Below are 22,078 nucleotides of genomic sequence, written 5' to 3' on the forward strand. Positions count from 1 at the left end.
ATAGGGAATAGGGTGCAAGTAGTGCACTATATAGGGAATAGGGTGCCAGTAGTGCACTATATAGGGAATAGGGTGCCAGTAGTGCACTATATAGTGGAGACAACGTGGAGATAAGGAATAACTAAATATATTTATTAACTGAAGTAAACTAAATACAATTAACAATGGTGTGTATAGTCAGTAATCAGTAGTGTAAGTGAGTGGTCGCGTGCATAAATGTGATAATGAGGGGTGTTGAAAGGTGCCAACGCAAACAAGCCAAGCCAAAACACAAACAAACAAACAAACAAACAAACTCTATCAGTGTGTCTGCATGGAGAGTCTCCTCCATGAATGGGGAAGTGGTGTATTTATCCTGGGACACACCCGGGACCAGGTGTGTCCCATGTCGCTGAAGACCCTCACAGCTCCGCCCACCGACATCCTAATAAGGAAAACAAGAGCAAAGAGAAAGAATACGGCAGACAGAGTGGGAGGGTCGTCACAAAATAGGGAATAGGGTGCCAGTAGAGCACTATATAGGGAATAGGGTGCCAGTAGAGCAATATATAGGGAATAGGGTGCCAGTAGAGCACTATATAGGGAATAGGGTGCCAGTAGTGCACTATATAGGGAATAGGGTGCCAATAGTGCACTATATAGGGAATAGGGTGCCATTTCAGAATCACCCTGTGTTTATATTATAACCTTTAGATACCAAGAGCACAATTCTCACTCAGGTTACACACTAAGAATCAAAGCTGTATGGATTCCTTGTGACTTTCTCATGTTCAATGCATCTCAATGTGTGTTCAATGCATCTCAATGTGTGTCCAAAATGGCACCCTATAAGTCCTGGTCAAAAGTTGTGCAGTATAAAAGGAATAGAGTATCAGTTGACACATCCCTCAGCAATGATAGGAAGCAGAAGAAAACAACACATCAACCGTCCCATGCTAATCCAATGGGTCTTGACCTTGTGACTGTTTGTCCCAGCTTTAAATGACAGCCCAGTCTCATATGGTTGGATATTTTTAGGTTTATTTTCAGCAGGGAAATCTTTTTAAAACTGACTTTTGAGAAGGGGGTAGTTGGGCTGCTTTGGACCACTGGTTAATTTGGAAATGCTTCATATCACAGAACAAGGGGACGAAGTTATTAGTAAGTAGTGTATATATTTATACAAATCTTTGTTCAAAATGTGATAATCTACCCTTCACCATTCCTATCCCACAACCCTCCGCGGGCTGGCTAGAATGACTTGTAGAGGCGTTGAGCAGTTTTGGTGATGTGATGACATGGGCTGGGTGCTGGATAAACGCACTGAATAGAAAAACAGCTGACTTCAAGTGCCTTGGAGAAAAAAATCTGTGATTTTTAACTGGGCGAAAACAGTTTACTATAGCGTAACTGGCTAACGTTAGTTGATACAAGCAATCGTTTTGGTTTTTGTCTAAATTACCAGAAAAATAACAAGTGTGAAGCTAACTAATCAAGTCCGTAGCCAGCGCTAACTAGCGAAAATGTACACGCTGCAGATTAAAAGGGACTCTGGTAGTTTTGGGGAACTTTGTACGAGTTTCTCACATTGCATTGATGTCTCCTTTGTTTGAGTTATGCTTTCAAGAAAGAAAAGTAAAGACGAAGCGTCGAAACCAGCCGAGGTACGTGGGAAATATGTGAAGAAGGAGACATCACCACTCCTGAAAAGTAAGTTGGCTAAGTTAGCTAAATTCGCTATATAGTTGGTTATCTAGCCAAATTGTATTGGTCACATACACATATTTAGCAGATGTCATTGCGGGTGTAGTGTAATGCGGGTGGAGCGTAATGCGGGTGGGTATAATTTGTGGAACATTTCAACAGGAATCTTCCAAAAACTTCGTAAAGGACAAGTTTGCCAACAAACAACGCATAAAAAGTAGCATGATCAATTCACCTAACATTAGCTAAATAACTGCCGAATAGGCATCAACTCATCACGTAGTTTATTCTTAATGTTTGTCCATAGGCTACCAGAGTGAGGACAGACATTTTTTCGGAATAAACATGGCGAGTGAGAAACGTAATTAATTAGCCCTCTCCCTACCCGGTATCGTATTCTGCCGCTATACCATTTTGTATGCGTTGTTTGATGGCAACCGTGTTATTTACGAAGTTTTTGGAACTGATTCCTGTTGGAAAGTTCCACAAATTATACTCACCAGCGAAATGACTGTGTTCCTATCTCCAGCAGTGCAGAAGTATCTCACAATTCACAACAACAATACACACATCTAAAAGTAAAATAATGGAATTAAGAAATATATAAACATTAGGACGAGCAATGTCGGCATGGCATAGACTAAAATACAGTAGAATAGAATACAGTATATACATATGAGATGAGTAAAGCAGTATGTAAATATTATTAAAGTGACCAGTGATTACATGTCCATGTAACGTTACATAGTATAGAGGTGCAGGGTTGAGTAACCGGGTGGTAGCCGGCTAGTGCTAGCAATGTCTCTTAGTAAAAACACTTTTTTTTAAACAATTCACACGTTTTTAGGTCATATGATGATACCCAAGCATAACACATTTGGTTAAACGGTATTCTACTATCTAATAGTTATTGTGGCTTCTGCATGGCTGACTAGCATCTAGCTTGCTAGCGTTAGCCAAAGTTGAGATATGTAGCTAGTTCTGGTCCATAGCGTTACATGCGTCTATTGAGCCTTCTCAAAGTCCTGTATCTCTACATCCATCCATCCATTGTGGATTCCCCCCTGATTTTGTTATGTGACAGCCTTCAATTTACTTTCGTTACCCACCAATGTAAAGATGTTGCTGGAGTGTTGACTAACCTTTTTGTTTCTGTATGCGCTAAATGTCCATAGCATACGCATGGACCACAGGTAGTTAGCTAGCCATCTAAATGTCAAAATATGGTTTGTTGTGCTACATGCTAACTACCTAGCTAAGTTATTATGACCTGTAGAATAGATGTAGTCTGATTCGGTGTTATTTTCAGTGTAGAGAACATGAATATATTCCTGGAAGGTTGCAATATTTTTTAAATCAGATTTGGTGTATTGGTCAGTTATTTTTATTTATTTAACCAGGTAGGCCAGTTGAGAACAAGTTGTCATTTACAACTGCGACCTGGCCAAGAATAAAGCAAAGCAGTTCGACACATTCAACAACAGTTACACATGGAATAAAGAAAACAGACATTCAATGATACAGTTGAAGAAAATCTATATACAGTGTGTGCAAATTAGGTAAGAAAGGGAGGTAAGGCAATAAATGGGCCATGGTGGCGAAGTAATTACAATATATTGTAGAATACCCAGTCAGCCATCTTTTGGACGATATTTAGTAGCATCCTTTGTCTTGACATACACATGTTGGTTCTGTTTCAGAGCTCATGCCCTCATTCATCCGACATGGACCCACTATCCCCAGACGCACCGAGGTCCCTCTGCCAGAGCCTGGCCCAGGACCTTAATCCCATCCCGTGGGACCTGAGCCTGTGTTGGCCGGCAACAAGAGCTTCCTACGTTCCCCTGTGCGGAGGCCACCCCACGAGGCGGCTCTGCGGGGACGCCACCGGATGTCAGCCCCTCCGTACCTACCTGGAAGCCTTGGGGATATAACCCAGGAGTACGGAGGCTCCTCACAGTCCTTCCTCACAGACGTGAGCGCCATGGCTGAGAATGCGGATGCTGGGCTCTACTACCCCCTGACTCCAGAGCCTTACTACGACAGCCAGCAGCAGCAGAGACTGCCTCAGCCACTTCAGAACCCCAGAGCCCCTGACCACTTACATGAGGACAATGGATACTATGAACATCAAAGCCTACCACCACCACAACACACTCCCCCGGCCCCCAACAGACCGGCAGCAGGTAAAACATAAAAATGTCTTACTCAAGTCAATATCCGTAGTCATAATAGTCAAATCAGTTGAACTAATTTAATATTGACGAAATGTCTTATAAGGACTCGGTAATTAGATAGCATGATAGTTTAGTCAAGACAAAATGATGACAAAGGCTTGGAATTGTCTTTAGAATGTTATAATGCTATGAAGGTGGTGCTGGTAGGGCTCTACACTTGTGTACTATGAGCCTTGGTCAAAAGTAGTGGCCTAACAAATTTTATTAGTCACATGCACCAAATGTGAAATGCTTATGAGCCCTTAACCAACAATGCAGTACGAATAAGAAATAAAAGTAACAAGTTATTAAAGAGCAGCAGTAGAATAATAACAGCGAGGCTATATACCAGGGGGTACTGGTACAGAGTCGATGTGGAGGCTATATACCAGGGGGTACTGGTACAGAGTCAATGTGCGGGGGCACCAGTTAGTCGAGGTAATATGTACATGTAGGTAGGGGTACAGGTTAGTCGAGGTAATATGTACATGTAGGTAGAGTTGGGGCTTTATAGGTAAAATGGTGCCAGTAGGGAGGTACCCTTGCTTATTGGATGTGGTGACTAGGCTACATATCCACGGCGTCATTCCTGGACTGCCGCTCCTCCGTGTGAGAATGAATGCGTTGGCTACGGAGCTATAGTGTAACCAGTTAAAACACATCTTAGGAACCGTTGTTAAAAGAAGTGTTTGTTGCTACTGTGTTTCCGGCTGCTCAACGAAGCAAATCCTTGTTTTTAGTTTGGATAGAGCCTTAAGCGAAAGGGGTGGTGTCGGTTCAATACACTTCACGATTTGTATCTTCAAAAACAGTCTCACTACAAACTAGTTATTTGCAGATGGGAGTGGGACTGCCTCAAGTAATCTGTTGCCTATTACTTGTCTTCTCTGTGTTAAACACATGACATTCATACACACGTTACTTCAATAGACTCTAGAATGTGAGTCTTGATGTAAATTCCCACTGGTGCATCAGGAGGGACGTTGGTGGTGTTTTCAGTGTAGAGAATAATGGACCCATTCCTGCTAGAGCTGCCCTGGCCCTGCTAGAGCTGCCCTAGTTAACTGTAAGTGCTGTTATTGTGAAGTGGAAACATCTAGGAGTAATGACTCAGCCTCAAAGTGGTAGGTCACACATGCTCACAGAACGAGACCGCTGCGTGCTAAAGCGCGTGAAAATCGTCTGTGCTCAGTTTTAACACTCACAATCGAGTTCCAAACTGCTTCTGGAAGCAACGTCAGCACAATAACTGTTCGTTGGGAGCTTCATGAAATGGGTTTCCATGGCCGAGCAGCCGCACACAAGTCTAAGATCACCATGCGCAATGCCAAGCATCGGCTGGAGTGGTGTAAAGCTCGCCGCCATTGGACTCTGAAGGAGTGGAAACACGTTCTCTGGAGTGATGAATCACGCTTCACCATCTGGCAGTCAGACGGATGCATCTGGGTTTGGCGGATGCCAGGAGAACGCTACTTGCCCTAATGCGTAGTGCCAACTGTAAAGTTTGGTGGAGGAATAATGGTCTGGGGCTGTTTTTCATGGTTTGGGCTAGTCCCTTTAGTTCCAGTGAAGAGAAATATTAACGCTACAGCATACAATGACATTCTAGATGATTCTGTGCTTGCAACAGTTTGGGGAAGGCCCTTTCCTGTTTAAACATGACCATGCACAAAGCGAGGTCCGTACAGAAATGGTTTGTCGAGATCGGTGTGTAAAAACTTGACTGGCCTGCACAGAGCCCTGACCTCAACCTCCATCGAACACCTTTGGGATGAATTGGAACGCCGACTGCAAGCCAGGTGTCCACATACTTTTGGTAATGTAGTGTATAAGTACTATGGTGGGCCAACGTGGGCTCTGGCCTATGCTTCCAACAATCCAATGGGTTTTTGTGTGGAGAGGCGTGCACACTTCAGGAGAAAGGACAGACATAAGCTCTGTTTGAATTTGAGCTCAGATTTCTGCCTCAGCCTTCCTGTCCATTGAATAAATGTACTCTCCCATTTCCTACCATTCATCAAGAGAAGTGGGTCACACATCACTGTGTGTGTGTGTGAGAGAGGGAGGTATATGGATGAGTAGTATATCTAGGATCAGCAACAGCGCTGTGTTCAGTGTTTGTACAGTTGGTGTGTCAGAATGTCTCTTTAAATAGGAGTGGATGTGTTTCCTCTATAAATGGATGCTGTTTCCAGAGGACACGATTCCTCCTCCTATAAATGGATGCTGTCCCCAGAGGACATGATTCCTCCTGTATAAATGGATGCTGTCCCCAGAGGACACGATTCCTCCTCTATAAATGGATGCTGTCCCCAGAGGACACGATTCCTCCTGTATAAATGGATGCTGTCCCCAGAGGACACGATTCCTCCTGTATAAATGGATGCTGTCCCCCAGAGGACACGATTCCTCCTGTATAAATGGATGCTGTCCCCAGAGGACACGATTCCTCCTGTATAAATGGATGCTGTCCCCAGAGGACACGATTCCTCCTGTATAAATGGATGCTGTCCCCAGAGGACACGATTCCTCCTGTATAAATGGATGCTGTCCCCAGAGGACACGATTCCTCCTGTATAAATGGATGCTGTCCCCAGAGGACATGATTCCTCCTCTATAAATGGATGCTGTCCCCAGAGGACACGATTCCTCCTCTATAAATGGCTGCTGTCCCCAGAGGACATGATTCCTCCTGTATAAATGGATGCTGTCCCCAGAGGACACGATTCCTCCTGTATAAATGGATGCTGTCCCCAGAGGATACGATTCCTCCTCTATAAATGGATGATGTCCCCAGAGGACATGATTCCTCCTGTATAAATGGATGCTGTCCCCAGAGGACATGATTCCTCCTGTATAAATGGATGCTGTCCCCAGAGGACATGATTCCTCCTGTATAAATGGATGCTGTCCCCAGAGGACATGATTCCTCCTGTATAAATGGATGATGTCCCCAGAGGACACGATTCCTCCTGTATAAATGGATGCTGTCCCCAGAGGACATGATTCCTCCTCTATAAATGGATGCTGTCCCCAGAGGACACGATTCCTCCTGTATAAATGGATGCTGTCCCCAGAGGACACGATTCCTCCTCTATAAATGGATGCTGTCCCCAGAGGACACGATTCCTCCTCTATAAATGGCTGCTGTCCCCAGAGGACATGATTCCTCCTGTATAAATGGATGCTGTCCCCAGAGGACACGATTCCTCCTCTATAAATGGATGCTGTCCCCAGAGGACACGATTCCTCCTCCTATAAATGGATGCTGTCCCCAGAGGACATGATTCCTCCTCTATAAATGGATGCTGTCCCCTACTCTTTCCTCATAGATGCATGGTGTATATAATAGCAAAGAATAGACTTGAACAGACATGCAGACACCCTAGATGAGAGGCTGACAGCAGCACAGGGTCAGGCAATGATAGTTGGCTATAGCCGTACCAGGGCCTGGCAGCAGGTTTTACTACAGGACGGTACCAGGGCCTGGCAGCAGGTCTTACTACAGGACGGTACCAGGGCCTGGCAGCAGGTTTTACTACAGGACGGTACCAGGGCCTGGCAGCAGGTCTTACTACAGGACGGTACCAGGGCCTGGCAGCAGGTTTTACTACAGGACAGTAGGTTTAGGTTTAGGGTTTTTAAGGGTATGTCCCAAGTGGCACCCTATTCCCCATAGGGCTCTTGTAAAAGTAGTGCACTACATAGGGAATAGGGTGCCGTTTGGGACACGGCCCATTTGTTTGACCAGCCAGCCATCCTCTGAAGGTTTAAGGTATGGAACTCCTCCCCTCAGGTATCGGTCGAATGCAGGCCAAGTCTCTGGGGAACCTGTCCAGTCTGAGCTGTGAAGACCTCTCCCTGCCCTGTGGTTGGACGGTAGACTGGACCATTAGAGGCAGGAAGTACTACATCGACCACAACACCAACACCACCCACTGGTCCCACCCCCTGGAGAGAGAGGGTCTGCCCCCTGGCTGGGAGAAGGTGGAGTCGGCTGAGTTTGGACCCTACTACGTAGACCACCTCAACAAGGGGGCTCAGTATAGACACCCCTGTGCTCCTAGGTAGGCTGTAGAGACAGAGATACTCCACCCCTGTGCTCCTAGGTAGGCTGTAGAGACAGACATGCTCTACCCCTGTGCCCCTAGGTAGGCTGTAGAGACAGACATACTCCACCCCTGTGCTCCTAGGTAGGCTGTAGAGATACTCCACCCCTGTGCTCCTAGGTAGGCTGTAGAGACAGAGATACTCCACCCCTGTGCTCCTAGGTAGACTGTAGAGATACTCCACCCCTGTGCTCCTAGGTAGACTGTAGAGACAGAGATACTCCACCCCTGTGCTCCTAGGTAGACTGTAGAGACAGAGATACTCCACCCCTGTGCTCCTAGGTAGACTGTAGAGACAGAGATACTCCACCCCTGTGCTCCTAGGTAGACTGTAGAGACAGAGATACTCCACCCCTGTGCTCCTAGGTAGACTGTAGAGACAGAGATACTCCACCCCTGTGCTCCTAGGTAGACTGTAGAGACAGAGATACTCCACCCCTGTGCTCCTAGGTAGACTGTAGAGACAGAGATACTCCACCCCTGTGCTCCTAGGTAGACTGTAGAGACAGAGATACTCCACCCCTGTGCTCCTAGGTAGACTGTAGAGACAGAGATACTCCACCCCTGTGCTCCTAGGTAGACTGTAGAGACAGAGATACTCCACCCCCGTGCTCCTAGGTAGACTGTAGAGACAGAGATACTCCACCCCTGTGCTCCTAGGTAGACTGTAGAGACAGAGATACTCCACCCCTGTGCTCCTAGGTAGACTGTAGAGACAGAGATACTCCACCCCTGTGCTCCTAGGTAGCATTTTAGAGAGACAGACACACGGTGTAAGATGAAGTTGCCCTTTGACACTGCCCTTGGGTCAGTTTGTCATTTTTGTCACTAATGGTTAGGATTGGAGCAGGGAACACCTATCCTAGATCTGTACCTAAGGGAAACTCACACGGGCACACATTTGGTATTCAGTCTTTTTAAAAAGTGAGAATTTGTTCAGTCAAATAATTTTATTCTGATTTGACTCCTAGCCTCTGCCAATACTAAGCTGAACAAAAATATAAACGCAACATTTAAAGTGTTGGTCCCATGTTTCATGAGATGAAATAAAAGATCCCAGAAATGTTCCATACGCATAAAAAGCTTATTTCTCTCATTTATTGCACAAATTTGTTTACGTCCCTACGAGTGAGCAATTCTTATTTGCCAAAATAATCTATCTACCTGACAGGTGTGGCATATCAAGAAGCTGATCAAACAGTATGATCATTACACAGGTCCACCTTGTGCTGGGGACAAAAGGGCCACTCTAAAATGTGCTGTTTGTCACATAACACAATGCCAAAGATGTCTCAAGTTTTGAGGGAGAGCGCAATTGGCATGCAGACTGCAGGAATGTCCACCAGAACTGTTAAGCCGCTTTAGAGAATTTGAGAATTTTGCAGTACGTCCAGCTGGCCTCACAACCGCAGACCACGTGTAACCACGCCAGTCCAGGACCATTACATCCGGATGTTTCATCTGCGGGATGGTCTGAGACCAGATACCCGGACAGCTAATTAAACTGTGGGTTTGCACAATCAAACAATTTCTGCACAAACTGTCAGAAACCGTCTCAGGGAAGCTCATCTGCGTTCTCGTCGTCCTCACCGGGGTCTTGACCCGACTGTAGTTCTGCATTGTAACTGACTTCAGTGAGAAAATGCTCACATTTGATGGCCATTGGCACGCTGGAGAAGTGTCCTCTTTATGGATGAATCCACATTTCAACTGTACCGGGCAGATGGTAGACGGTGTGTATGGTGTTGTGTGGGCGAGTGGTTTGCTGATAACATTGTGAACAGAGTGACCCATGGTGGCAGTGAGGTTCTGGTATGGGCAGGCATAAACTACAGACAACAAACTCTATTGCATTTTATCGATGGCAGTTTGAATTCACAGATACTGTGATGAGATCCTGAGGTCCATTGTCGTACCATTCAGCCACCCCCCATGTGTTCAGCATGATAATGCACGGCTGTGTGTCACAAGGATCTGTACACAATTCCTGGAAGCTGAAAATGTCCCAGTTCTTCCATGGCCAGCATACTCACCAGACATGTCACCTACTCAGCATGTTTGGGATGCTCTGGATAACCATGTATGACAGAGCATTACAGTTCCCGCCAATATCCAGCAACTTCACACAGTGGGACAACATTCCACAGGACACAACCAACAGCCTGATTAACTCTATGTGAAGGAGATGTGTCGCGCTGCATGAGGCAAATGGTGATCACACCAGATACTGACTAGTTTTCTGATCAACTCCCCTAATGTACCTTAATGTTTATTTTTTTATCAGTGACCATTAGATGCATATCTGTATTCCCAGTCATGTTTAATCCATAGATTAGGGCCTAATGAATTTATTTTAATTGACTGATTTCCTTATATGAACTGTACCTCAGTAAAATGTTTAATTGTTGCATGTTTTGTTTTCTTCATTGTAACTGTATAATCCCCTCCTTCTATTCCAGTGTTCCTCACTATGACCAGCCCACTACGGTTGTACACTGACACACAATTCATTTGTAGTCCTTTTTAAAAACAAGAAGGGAATACATTTTAAAATATATTTATAATTCTATTATTTGGACTTTTCCCATTTCCAGCGTGCTCCAATATGACCAGCCCCCTCCCGTTGTATACCAGCCCCCTCCCGTTGTATACCAGCCTGTTGTTTACCAGCCTCGCCCAGCAGAGCGGGACCATCCAGTGCTGGTACCAGCCAACCCATACCACACGGCAGAGATCCCTGACTGGCTACAGGTGTATGCCCGCGCCCTGCTCAAGTTAGTAAAATCGTACCTGGCATTTCTCCCATATAATTGGCTCATTACTTCAGAGGTTTCATTGATGAAAAATAATGTAATTTTAAAAAATGACCGGTATTGGAGACATCTTGCTGTTTTGGAGATTGCGTTGCATTTCTAGCAAAGAGATTTGCAATGGCTAATTAACGCTAAAGAAAAGTGAATTGTTTCACCTCAACCAAGATGCTTAGGTAGCCTGCTAAAATAGTTTACAGATCTACACCAGCTCTGTCGTGTCTCCAGAAATGACCGAAGTTTCTCCAGTTTTGTTTTATATTTTTACCATTGTGACATGCAGCCATGTTTGTGGTCAAATACAATCTGTCGTCCCTTCTGCTCCAGGTATGACCACATCCTGAAGTGGGAGCTGTTCCAGCTGGTGGATCTGGACACGTACCAGGGCATGTTGAAGCTGCTCTTCATGAAGGAACTGGAGCGCATCGTCAAGTCCTACGAGGCCTACCGTCAGGCCCTGCTGTCTGAGGTGGACCAAAGGAAACCCAGGCAGCAGTGGTACGCTCAGGCCCAGGAGCAGCCAGGCAAGAACTTCACAGGGAACATGTGAATTAGGTCATATTCACTAAGAAGCAAACAGAACAAAATGGTGGTAGGGGGGCACCTACCTAAATTTGTCCAATGTTTTTGTTCCTAAATGGGTTGCTACAGTGTGCACTAATGAATATGACCCTGAACTGACTGGACAGAGGAATGGAGCCTGTGGATAGCTGGACCTGGGACTTCAACCGTTCTCTTTCTACATTGTTCATATGAAGTTCCGTTGTCCCGCCCCCTCTGAGGTTTCTATGGTAAGGGAGCTCCGCCCATCGGAGGTTTCTATGGTAAGGGAGCACCGCCCTCTTGAGGTTTCTACAACAAGGAAGTCCGCCCCTTTGAAGTTTCCGCCCCGGTCGGTCAGGGTTAATCTCTTTATGATTGACCTCCTTATTGCCGCCGCCGCCTCTTCACCAAACGTATGTTGTCTCCCGTTATATCAGCCAAATGTCCAGATGCTGCTCACATCATGTGGCTACTCAGGCCTCTCTCCCTTCGTGATGATTCAGGACCAGTGATGAGAGAACACGTGAATGCTCCAATGAAGAAAGACTAGAAAAATGATTCTCCAGCTGGAGAGAGAAATGTGTTTATACTGAATTCGCTTACAGCAAATGTCATCTGAGAACTGGGTCGTGTTCATTAGGCAACAAATGGAAGAACAGACTGAAACATGGCGGGACTACCGGAACTTAAGGAACCATTTTGTTTTTCCGTTTTCAAAAGGTTTTGCTACAGTGTTCCCCGCTGAACACGGCCCTGGGTTGTTGTATGGAATCTGTTATTTTTATAAAGACTGAAGATGATCACAGGGTCTTAAAGACCTGTTATTGTTTGAATGTCCATAAGTGACAATAAGATTTACAGACAGTTTTTTTTCCCCTCACAGGAACAACACAATGCCTGTTTTTATATTGCGCTTTGTAAAATGATTGCTACTCTGTCACTTTTTTTTTTCTCCCTAAGTTGGGAGAGAAGGACTGGCAGCTTCACCTTTTTTATAAATTTATGTTTCCAGATAAAACAAATTATGGAGCAGAATTTATCATTGTACGTAATTGTATTTATTTGTCAGCATTTGTAGCACCTAAAACTGAAGATTTCTTTAACAATAAAAATGTGATGTTTTTTTTACTTCATTCTTTTTTTTAATAAGACAATCCTCAAACGTGTAATTGCCTTGCACAAGAAATTTAAATTTTTGTTATTACATATATGTTATATTGAAGACCTGAAACTGTTGGATAAATCATCATATTTGATGCAGTCTTATTTGATGCAGTCGTGACTCGAGGCTCTCTGCATCACTATACATCAGGAATATCCTTATTATCATGGCATCTGTGTATTTAAGAAGACACACTGGGCCCTGGTCCAAAGTAGTGCACTATAAAGGGAATAGGGTGCCATTTGGCACACACAATGGAAAGTATTCAGACCCCTTGACTTTCTCCACATTTTGTTATGTTACAGCCTTATTCTAAAATTGATTACTTTTTTTTTTTTTTTTTTTTCAATCTACACTATCAAATAATGACAAGGCAAAAACAGGTTTGACTTTAAAAAAAAAACTGAAATATCATATTTAAGTGAGTATTCAGACCCTTTTACTCAGTACTTTGTTGGACGCTCAAGTACATTCAGAGACTTGTTCCCGAAGCCACTCCTGTGCTGTGGGACCTCATATAGACCTTTCCAAATCATGTCCATTCAAATGAATGTACCACAGGTGGACTCCAATCAAGTTGTAGAAACATCTCAAGGATGATCAATGGAAACAGGATGCACCTGAACTCAATTTAGAGTCTCATAGCAAAGGGTCTGAATACTTATGTAAATAAGTTATTTCTGTTTTATTTTTAATAAACTTGCAAACATTTCTAAAAACCTGTTTTTGCTTTGTCATTATATGGTATTGTTTGTAGGTTGATGAGGAAACAAATGTATTTATTCAATTTTAGAATAATGCTGTAACTTAACAAAATGTGGAGAAAGTCCAGGACTCTGAATGCTCTGTAAATCACTAATGGTTCAGATGACTTATCTTTTCCAAACAACTGAAGTGCATTTTCCTCTGTATGCAGATGGACTCTGGCTACGTCCCACATGACACCCTATCCCCTAGTGCACTAGTCCCATAGGGTTAGTATAAAGTAGTGCACTATGTAGGGAATAGGGTGCCATTTGGGATAAAGCCTCCGATAACTGGTTATTTTCTTGTTGTGGATTTTGTAATGCCTTGTTTTTAATGGACTGATATTGCCTCAGCTCTGTTCTTAGTGTGACCGTAGCTACTAAGCGACGTAAGAACGGCTAGCTCCCAACCCATCGGTTCAGAATGACGTCGCCGTACGGCTAGCTCCAACCCATCGGGTCAGAATGACGTCACCGTACGGCTAGCTCCCACCCATCGGTTCAGAATGACGTCACCGTACGGCTAGCTCCAACCCATCGGGTCAGAATGACGTCGCCGTACGGCTAGCTCCAACCCATCGGGTCAGAATGACGTCACCGTACGGCTAGCTCCCAACCCATCGGTTCAGAATGACGTCGCCGTACGGCTAGCTCCAACCCATCGGTTCAGAATGACGTCACCGTACGGCTAGCTCCAACCCATCGGTTCAGAATGACGTCACCGTACGGCTAGCTCCCAACCCATCGGTTCAGAATGACGTCACCGTACGGCTAGCTCCAACCCATCGGTTCAGAATGACGTCACCGTACGGCTAGCTCCAACCCATCGGTTCAGAATGACGTCACCGTACGGCTAGCTCCAACCCATCGGTTCAGAATGACGTCACCGTACGGCTAGCTCCAACCCATCGGTTCAGAATGACGTCACCGTGCGGCTAGCTCCCAACCCATCGGTTCAGAATGACGTCACCGTACGGCTAGCTCCAACCCATCGGTTCAGAATGACGTCACCGTACGGCTAGCTCCAACCCATCGGTTCAGAATGACGTCACCGTACGGCTAGCTCCAACCCATCGGTTCAGAATGACGTCACCGTACGGCTAGCTCCAACCCATCGGTTCAGAATGACGTCACCGTGCGGCTAGCTCCCAACCCATCGGTTCAGAATGACGTCACCGTACGGCTAGCTCCAACCCATCGGTTCTGAATGACGTCACCGTGCGGCTAGCTCCCAACCCATCGGTTCAGAATGACGTCACCGTACGGCTAGCTCCAACCCATCGGTTCAGAATGACGTCACCGTACGGCTAGCTCCAACCCATCGGTTCAGAATGACGTCACCGTGCGGCTAGCTCCCAACCCATCGGTTCAGAATGACGTCACCGTACGGCTAGCTCCAACCCATCGGTTCTGAATGACGTCACCGTGCAGATCCAGGACAAACAATCTGCTGTGAAAAAAATTATAATATTAGTTTCAAGCCTGTGAAGATGGCCTAAAAATTTGACAGACTTTTTTCCTTCAAAACCCCCAACTATGTAGCTACTCCTCAAACGATTCACACAAACCTCTTATTGGCTGTTATTTACTATTCTGTTCTTGTTATTATTGGCTTTTGGAAAAGCAACTATCAATAAATCATTTAATCCTAGTTAGGAGATGATCCTGGTTTCATTGCAGCCTGCAAGTTGCAGTTCCTCCCCTTCCTGTTTCAGGCACGGGCCCAGATGTGCAGCAGGACATTTGACGTTCTCCTTTCATTATTCAATCACTGTGTATATTGAAGCTCAGACAACAGAGATGGTTTTTCTCCCATTTTAATAAAAAAATGATGACGATGACTTGTGAATGGTGACGTTACATTATACTGTAGTGTGGAAGACCATGAGGAAGAAACCACTTTGATGCTGCTGTGTGTTTGTCTGGGTCCGTCCCAAATGGCACCCGAATCCTATGGACCCAGGTCAAAAGTAGTGCACTGTCAAGGGAATAGGGGGGCCATTTTGGACTCAGACCAGGGCTAGCGTGTTCATGGCTCTCTCTGGGAGATTGTTACAGTACAAACCTCTTTGGTCAGACTTTTTTATAGACATCCTGCTTGACACGTAACCATAACAACAACCTTACAGGTTACATAGAAACAACTAAATTGCCCCCCTGAAAAATAAGCTGTTTTATATTTTTGCGTATACAATAACTTTCATCGATGATCCTTCAACTGTAGTAATACACATGGATAGTTGTTTTCTTATATAATTTAACACAATCTAAACATTTTAACAGTCCACCAAGCCCACTGATATATTGTCTGCAAACACGAAAAAGCGTTCCCAACAATAACACGACCACTACTGGTTAACGAGTACAAGCTGTTTGGGAGACAGTGTGGCTTTTCAGAAGGGTATACCGCACAGCAGAATCAAGGAGTTAGCCAGATAACTTGCCTGAATACTTTAAAATATACTTTATATTTCTTAGACTATACGCATTTCAAGGTTATCTTCCTAACTGACTCAACAATCAAAAACACATACTGTATTAGATTTTCTTTGAATCAAGAAAATCCACAGTTATTTCTGTTTGTTTATCAAAGTCTCTGGTTAACTCATTGATCCTGTGTTGTAGTACACCCCTCTGGTCCTTTACCATGCAGTAGTACAGATAGACGCCTATGGTCATTGTCACAGTGGCATGACATTGACCATGGGAGTTTGTAAGACAGCACAAATGGATCTGGGACCAGCCTAGTAAGAAGGGGAGGGGAAGATATTTCTCAAACCAGGTTTCCCAGATTAATGACCAGTACAGTACTTCTAGAACTCATTCTGATTCTGAATGTTCCACTGCTATACCATTCAATGTGAACCAACAACATCCCAGCTAGCACATTTGGTTCCTTGGAAAAGTTGTGGGAACCTTTTTGATTGCCCATAAGTTTCATGACCTGTAAAACGGAATGTTTTTTTTAAACGTTCTGAGAACGTTAATTACATTTTTGCCTGTTCTGTTAACGTACATTTTTATGGGGCATGGAGGTTCTGAGAACGTTTTACTATGGTTCCAGGGAGGTTCTGAGAACGTTTTACTATGGTTCCCTGAAAGTTTTCCTGGGAGGTTTTATTAACCTTATGAGAACGGAAATTATAGGTTATTTGAAGGTAATTAAATAACGTTCTGACAACATGTTTCAATAAGACTTTTAATAATACTGCTAGCTTAGGTTAACTGTTTTTGTTGTGGCACGGCATCAGTGAGATTTTAACCTATGATTTTCTATTGTCTATCCGTGGAATTAGTCCACTGCGCCACAAGGATGGAGCTAGCATGCCATGTTTTTTTAACTCATACAAAGCTGTTCCATTTTGTCTATTCAAACAGACCCCATTTCAAAACAAACAAGCACTCATTAAGATCAGGTGTGGCCAATTAGTGGGCGCGGCCAACACCCCTGAACACACTTCACAAGATCGAGGAGAGAGTTTTGTTGACGCAGAGAACGGAATGTATAGGTTTTTAAATAACATTCCTATAATGCACTTTGAACGTTACTAATGTTTTATTGTGTTTTTTTATGGAAACGTTCTGAGAACATCACTTTAAATAGGACCATAATGAAGTACTGAAATTCCCACAGAAGAACGTTGTTCCTTAACGTTCTCTGAATGTATTGGGAACATCACTTTAAATAGAACCATGAGGAAGCCCGTAGAAAATGTTATGCTGGGCCTCCCAACTGGCGCAGTGGTTCGAGTCCAGGCTCTGGCGGCGCACAATTGTCATCCGGGTTAGGGGAGGTTTGGCCGGCAGGAATGTTCTTGTCCCATCGCGCATTAGCGACTCCTGTGGCGGGCGGGGCGCAATGCACGCTGACACGGTCACCGCAGGTATACAGTGTTTCCTCCGACACATTGGTGCGGCTGGCTTTTCGGGTTAAGCGAGCAGTGTGTCAAGAAGCAGTGAGTCTTGGCTGGGTTGTGTTTTGGAGGACACACGGCTCTCGACCTTCGCCTCTCACGAGTCCGTACGGGAGTTGCAGCGATGGGACAAGACTGTAACTACCAATTTGGATACCACGAAAAAGAGGTATAAAAAATATAATAATGTTATGCTGATTTAATGACATTCACACATAGGAAAATAGGGTTCTGGTTATGTGCTAGCTGGATATCCTGCACCATTCCCAGAACACTGTGGGAAGGTTTTATGTGAAATAACAAGACAACGCTCTCACCGAGATCTAAGAAACATATGGTTCTCAGACCGTTATGTGCTAGCTGGGAATGTTCTCACTCTTCTTTCTGTACAATGGACTAACATCTATTCCTCCCAGCCGTCACAATCTACTAACATCTATTACCTCACTATCTACTAACATCTATTACCTCACTATCTACTACATCTATTCCCCCAGCCCTCATTATCTCCTAACATCTATTTCCTCGCTATCTACTAACATCTATTACCTCACTATCTACTAACATCTATTACCTCACTATCTACTACATCTATTCCCCCCAGCCCTCATTATCTCCTAACATCTATTACCTCACTATCTACTAACATCTATTACCTCACTATCTACTATCATCTATTACCTCACTATCTACTACATCTATTCCCCCTAGCCCTCATTATCTCCTAACATCTATTACCTCACTATCTACTAACATCTCTTACCCCCAGCCCTCACTATCTACTAACTATCTACTAACATCTATTACCTCACTATCTACTACATCTATTCCCCCCAGCCCTCATTATCCAGTTTAAAAGATCATCATTTATTTACCAAACTGTTCAAGAAGCAGACAACTGTAGTGAAACTGTTTATAATGTTTTACATTTCTCTGTCTACCTCTAACTAAGCCAGCCCGTCACAGCCTACTCACCTAGCCAGCCAATCACAATCTACTCACCCAGCCAGCCCATCACAACCTACCCAGCCAGCCCATCACAACCTACTCACCTAGCCAGCCCATCACAACCTACTCACCCAGCCAGCCAATCACAACCTACTCACCCAACCAGCCCATCACATCCTACTCACCTAGCCAGCCAATCACAACCTACTCACCCAGCCAGCGAATCACAACCTACTCACCCAGCCAGCCAATCACAACCTACTCACCCAGCCAGCCAATCACAACCTACTCACCTAGCCAGCCAATCACAACCTACTCACCTAGCCAGCCAATCACAACCTACTCACCTAGCCAGCCAATCACAACCTACTCACCCAGCCAGCCAATCACAACCTACTCACCCAGCCAGCCAATCACAACCTACTCACCCAGCCAGCGAATCACAACCTACTCACCCAGCCAGCCAATCACAACCTACTCACCCAGCCAGCCAATCACAACCTACTCACCTAGCCAGCCAATCACAACCTACTCACCTAGCCAGCCAATCACAACCTACTCACCTAGCCAGCCAATCACAACCTACTCACCCAGCCAGCCCATGTCTACTAAACTACCCAGTGACTTACTCTTAATCTCATCCCCGGTAGTCAATTCTGTTCCAGGCTAAATGTGTGACCATAGAGAACCCATAGGCTATATCGGCCCGATTCAGAGAACATGGACTTAAGTCAGCATTTTTTATTTTTAAGTCAACTTATCTCAAGTCTGAATATAGGGCCCTATTTTAATCTGTGTGTATGACATTCTGACATCATGGACACAGACTAAGGGAGCACAGACAGCTCACCCCACCTCCCCCAAACCAAAACATGTGTGAGGGGGTTTGTTTTATAGACCACAGACGATGGAGGATTGTGTTCTGCCCAACAAGTGGTATCATTATGCAGCAGGTGTGTGAGTGCTGTCATAGCTATATGAAACTGTAGTTGCATGACATTGGCACGCAGGACCTATATTACAAAAACAAACAAAGTGCGAGGTCAAGTACAAGCCCTAAACATGTGAATTGTCAAGAAATATAGCGCACTGAAGATAAGCTTGGAGAGCCTAAAAATGGTAGACACTGATTATTTACCATGCTGACAAAAATAGGTATATTTAAACAAAGTCTTTGTACGTGTCCCTAATGACATCCTATTCCCTACAGAGCACATTGGGCTCCTGAGTGGCACAGTGGTCTAAGGCACTGCATCTCAGTGCTAGAGGCGTCACTACAGTCCCTGGTTCGATTCCAGACTGTATCACAGTTGGGCGGTGCACAATTGGCCCAGTGTCGTAAGAGTTTGGCCGGGGTAGACCGTCGTTGTTAAAAAATAATTTGTTCTTAACTGACTTGCCTAGTAATATAAAATGACTTTTAACCAGAGCACTATGGGCCCAGGTAAAATAAAAAAGTAGTGAACTATATAGGGAAGAGGGTGCCATTTGGGACACAACCATTGGCTTTCAAACATGGAATAATTTCCTTATAGAGAAACAGCACTTAACCTGATAAAACATGAAAATCAATATACATGGACCACCGTTCTGTTATAGGTCAGAGGTCAATTTGATTTAAACTTCTCCTCAATGGCATACTCAAGGAAATCTTCCGTTCGTGAAATCAGAAGCATTGTCTTCCGACAGATAACATTCTAAAGCGATGGTGATGCCATGAACTGTCAGTGCTGACGGCCGTCATGCTATCTCACGTAACACAATGAAATCCGCAGTTAACTGTAACTTACTGTACCTCGGTCCAAAACAAACTGCTGATAGGAATTTGCATGTGGAGTGTGATCTGTACACCTCCTTTCCTGCGTGTATTTACAGATGTCTTTCTTACAGACATATAGAAAAGGTTGAATGTGGTTTGTGAAAGACAATGATATGTGAAATACCCATTATTTTTTGAAGGCAACGGGACAAGCAAACCAGTTCAAAGGGAGATTGTTGCCACTACCTCTGGGACATTACATTGTCCACATTTAGATTTAAAATAGTGAATGCTTCACTGGACTGTTCCAGCCAATACCATAGTAAAAGAGTGTCCAACGGGTGAGGATGCCTCCCCCTCCTCCCCCCCTCTCTATCCATCATGCTACTGAAGAGATACCCAGCAGTCCCTGCTGTGCTCTGGCCAATCAGGTCACCAGGTCAGTTCCTCTTCCTGGTGGGTTCCTCAGGGGTCTCGCTCGTCTCTCCAGGGGCCTGGGGGCCAGGGAACGCATGGTGGTACAGGTGCCTGTGACTGGCTGCAGCGGTATACAGCTTATATAGAGCCTGGAAAGGCGAAGAGGAGAGGAGAGGGGAAAAGAGGAGAGAGGGGTCGTCACTATCTGGCTAAAAAAGAGGGGTGGAATTCTACATATTAACCATTGTCATAATGCTAAAGATCATTTGTTTCAAATGTGCAATATGGTGAAATACAGAAAGGGTACATCCTAGGTCAAATGTAGACTTATACAGAGCCTGAACAACAGCAGAGCAAGAGGGTGTATTTGGGACTTTAACCATTATTGGAATGCTAAAGATAGCTAGGAAAACATACCATAGTCCTACACTGACACAACTCCTCCCCCAGTGTACTTACCTCATTGGTGCTTCCCTGTTGCAAAACATAGAGCGAAAAGAAGGAAAAAAACACAGTCTTAGACAAATAATAAAAAATATCAAGTGTAATATAAATATGAACATGTTATAAATATTTATTTCCTTCAGAAACTCTTCAGAAACTCAAACTTTAAAAAAGACTTTGTGATCATTTCCAGACGTTGTATTGTTCAACACGGTCATCTGGGTGTATGTCGCAACCTAGAAGGTTTGGATGCTCTGTAAATAGATGTCTCTAGGTCAGGGGTCTTTTCTACCATGAGAGCTGCTTTAAAAAAAATGAACTGCTGTTTTTTCTCCAGCTTTCAAATAGGAACATTCTCCTCTCCCTGCAAATCCTCCCCTGGTCCATAGTGTACAAGAGGAAGTAGTGTACTATATTGTCAACTCTTCCCCTGGTCCATAGTGTACAAGAGGAAGTAGTGCACTATGTTGTCAACTCTTCCCCTGGTCCATAGTGTACAAGAGGAAGTAGTGCACTATGTTGTCAACTCTTCCCTGGTCCTTAGTGTACTATGTTGTCAACTCTTCCCCTGGTCCTTAGTGTACAAGAGGAAGTAGTGCACTATGTTGTCAACTCTTCCCCTGGTCCTTAGTATACTAGAGGAAGTAGTGCACTATGTTGTCAACTCTTCCCCTGGTCCTTAGTGTACAAGAGGAAGTAGTGCACTATGTTGTCAACTCTTCCCCTGGTCCATAGTGTACAAGAGGAAGTAGGGCACTATGTTTTCTGTAAATATACCTGGTCAAATAATGGGTCAAATAATGGTTAATAAACAACTCTAAGGGGGGCTCTATAAAATCTAAGATTTTTTTCACCAAATTATGTTTTATATTTTCCCAAATTATATTTTCTCAGGTTTCTTTTTCTCCCCTCAGAATTACAATAATTCATAGAGAAACAACAAAATTGGATGTTCTGAGTTCATGTCAATGCTTAAATCACAGCAGAATACCATTTTGGTCTGGAACAAAACAAACACATTGTGTAATTCCCCATAATTGTGCATCTAGCTCTTTAATTGCACATCTAGCAGGTGAGGAATGTGCCGTCTAATTTGCCATTCCATGTCCCGATACCCTGTCCCGACACCCTGTCCCGACACCATGTCCCGATTTCCATGTCCCGATACCCTGTCCTGAAATTCATGTCCCGATACCCCGATTCCCATGTCCCGATACCCATGTCCCGATACCCCGACCCCATGTCCTGATTTTCATGTCCCGATTCCCTGCAAGTCCACCCCTTATATTGACCCTCACAATGAAGTGTTTAAAAAAAATCCCAGGAC

At 44.4% G+C, this 22,078-nt stretch overlaps 2 protein-coding genes and 1 long non-coding RNA gene across 5 annotated transcripts in view; 2 read left to right on the forward strand and 1 right to left on the reverse strand.

Moving 5' to 3' along the window:
• Window positions 1-883: 883 nt before the first annotated feature.
• sav1 (salvador family WW domain containing protein 1) lies at window positions 884-14,920 on the forward strand. The gene is given in 6 exon segments (XM_071366815.1): window positions 884-1,140; window positions 1,594-1,689; window positions 3,384-3,869; window positions 7,696-7,966; window positions 10,603-10,782; window positions 11,146-14,920. Coding segments are annotated over 6 exon segments (1,293 nt in total). The 5' UTR covers window positions 884-1,103; the 3' UTR covers window positions 11,369-14,920.
• LOC139553979 (uncharacterized) lies at window positions 7,973-9,090 on the forward strand. The gene is made up of 2 exons (XR_011670782.1): window positions 7,973-8,170; window positions 8,207-9,090. It is a non-coding gene; the product is annotated as an uncharacterized lncRNA (long non-coding RNA).
• Window positions 14,921-15,070: 150 nt separating the features above from the next.
• Window positions 15,071-22,078, reverse strand: part of atl1 (atlastin GTPase 1) — a 42,894-nt gene continuing 35,886 nt past the window's right edge. The window contains exons 14-16 of one of the 3 annotated variants that reach the window (XR_011670780.1): window positions 20,767-20,781; window positions 18,363-20,456; window positions 15,071-18,254 (exon numbers count right to left, since the gene is read on the reverse strand). Coding sequence is in view for 1 of the 3 variants with exons in the window: in XM_071366814.1 (XP_071222915.1) it covers window positions 20,331-20,456; window positions 20,767-20,781 (141 nt within the window). In the remaining 2 variants the exon portion in view is untranslated. Of the gene's footprint in view, window positions 20,457-20,766; window positions 20,782-22,078 lie in introns of all 3 variants that reach the window. The other 2 variants (XR_011670781.1, XM_071366814.1) reach the window with 2 other exon arrangements.

This window comes from Salvelinus alpinus, chromosome 25 (assembly GCF_045679555.1).
Source record: "Salvelinus alpinus chromosome 25, SLU_Salpinus.1, whole genome shotgun sequence".
Classification (NCBI taxonomy): domain Eukaryota; kingdom Metazoa; phylum Chordata; class Actinopteri; order Salmoniformes; family Salmonidae; genus Salvelinus; species Salvelinus alpinus.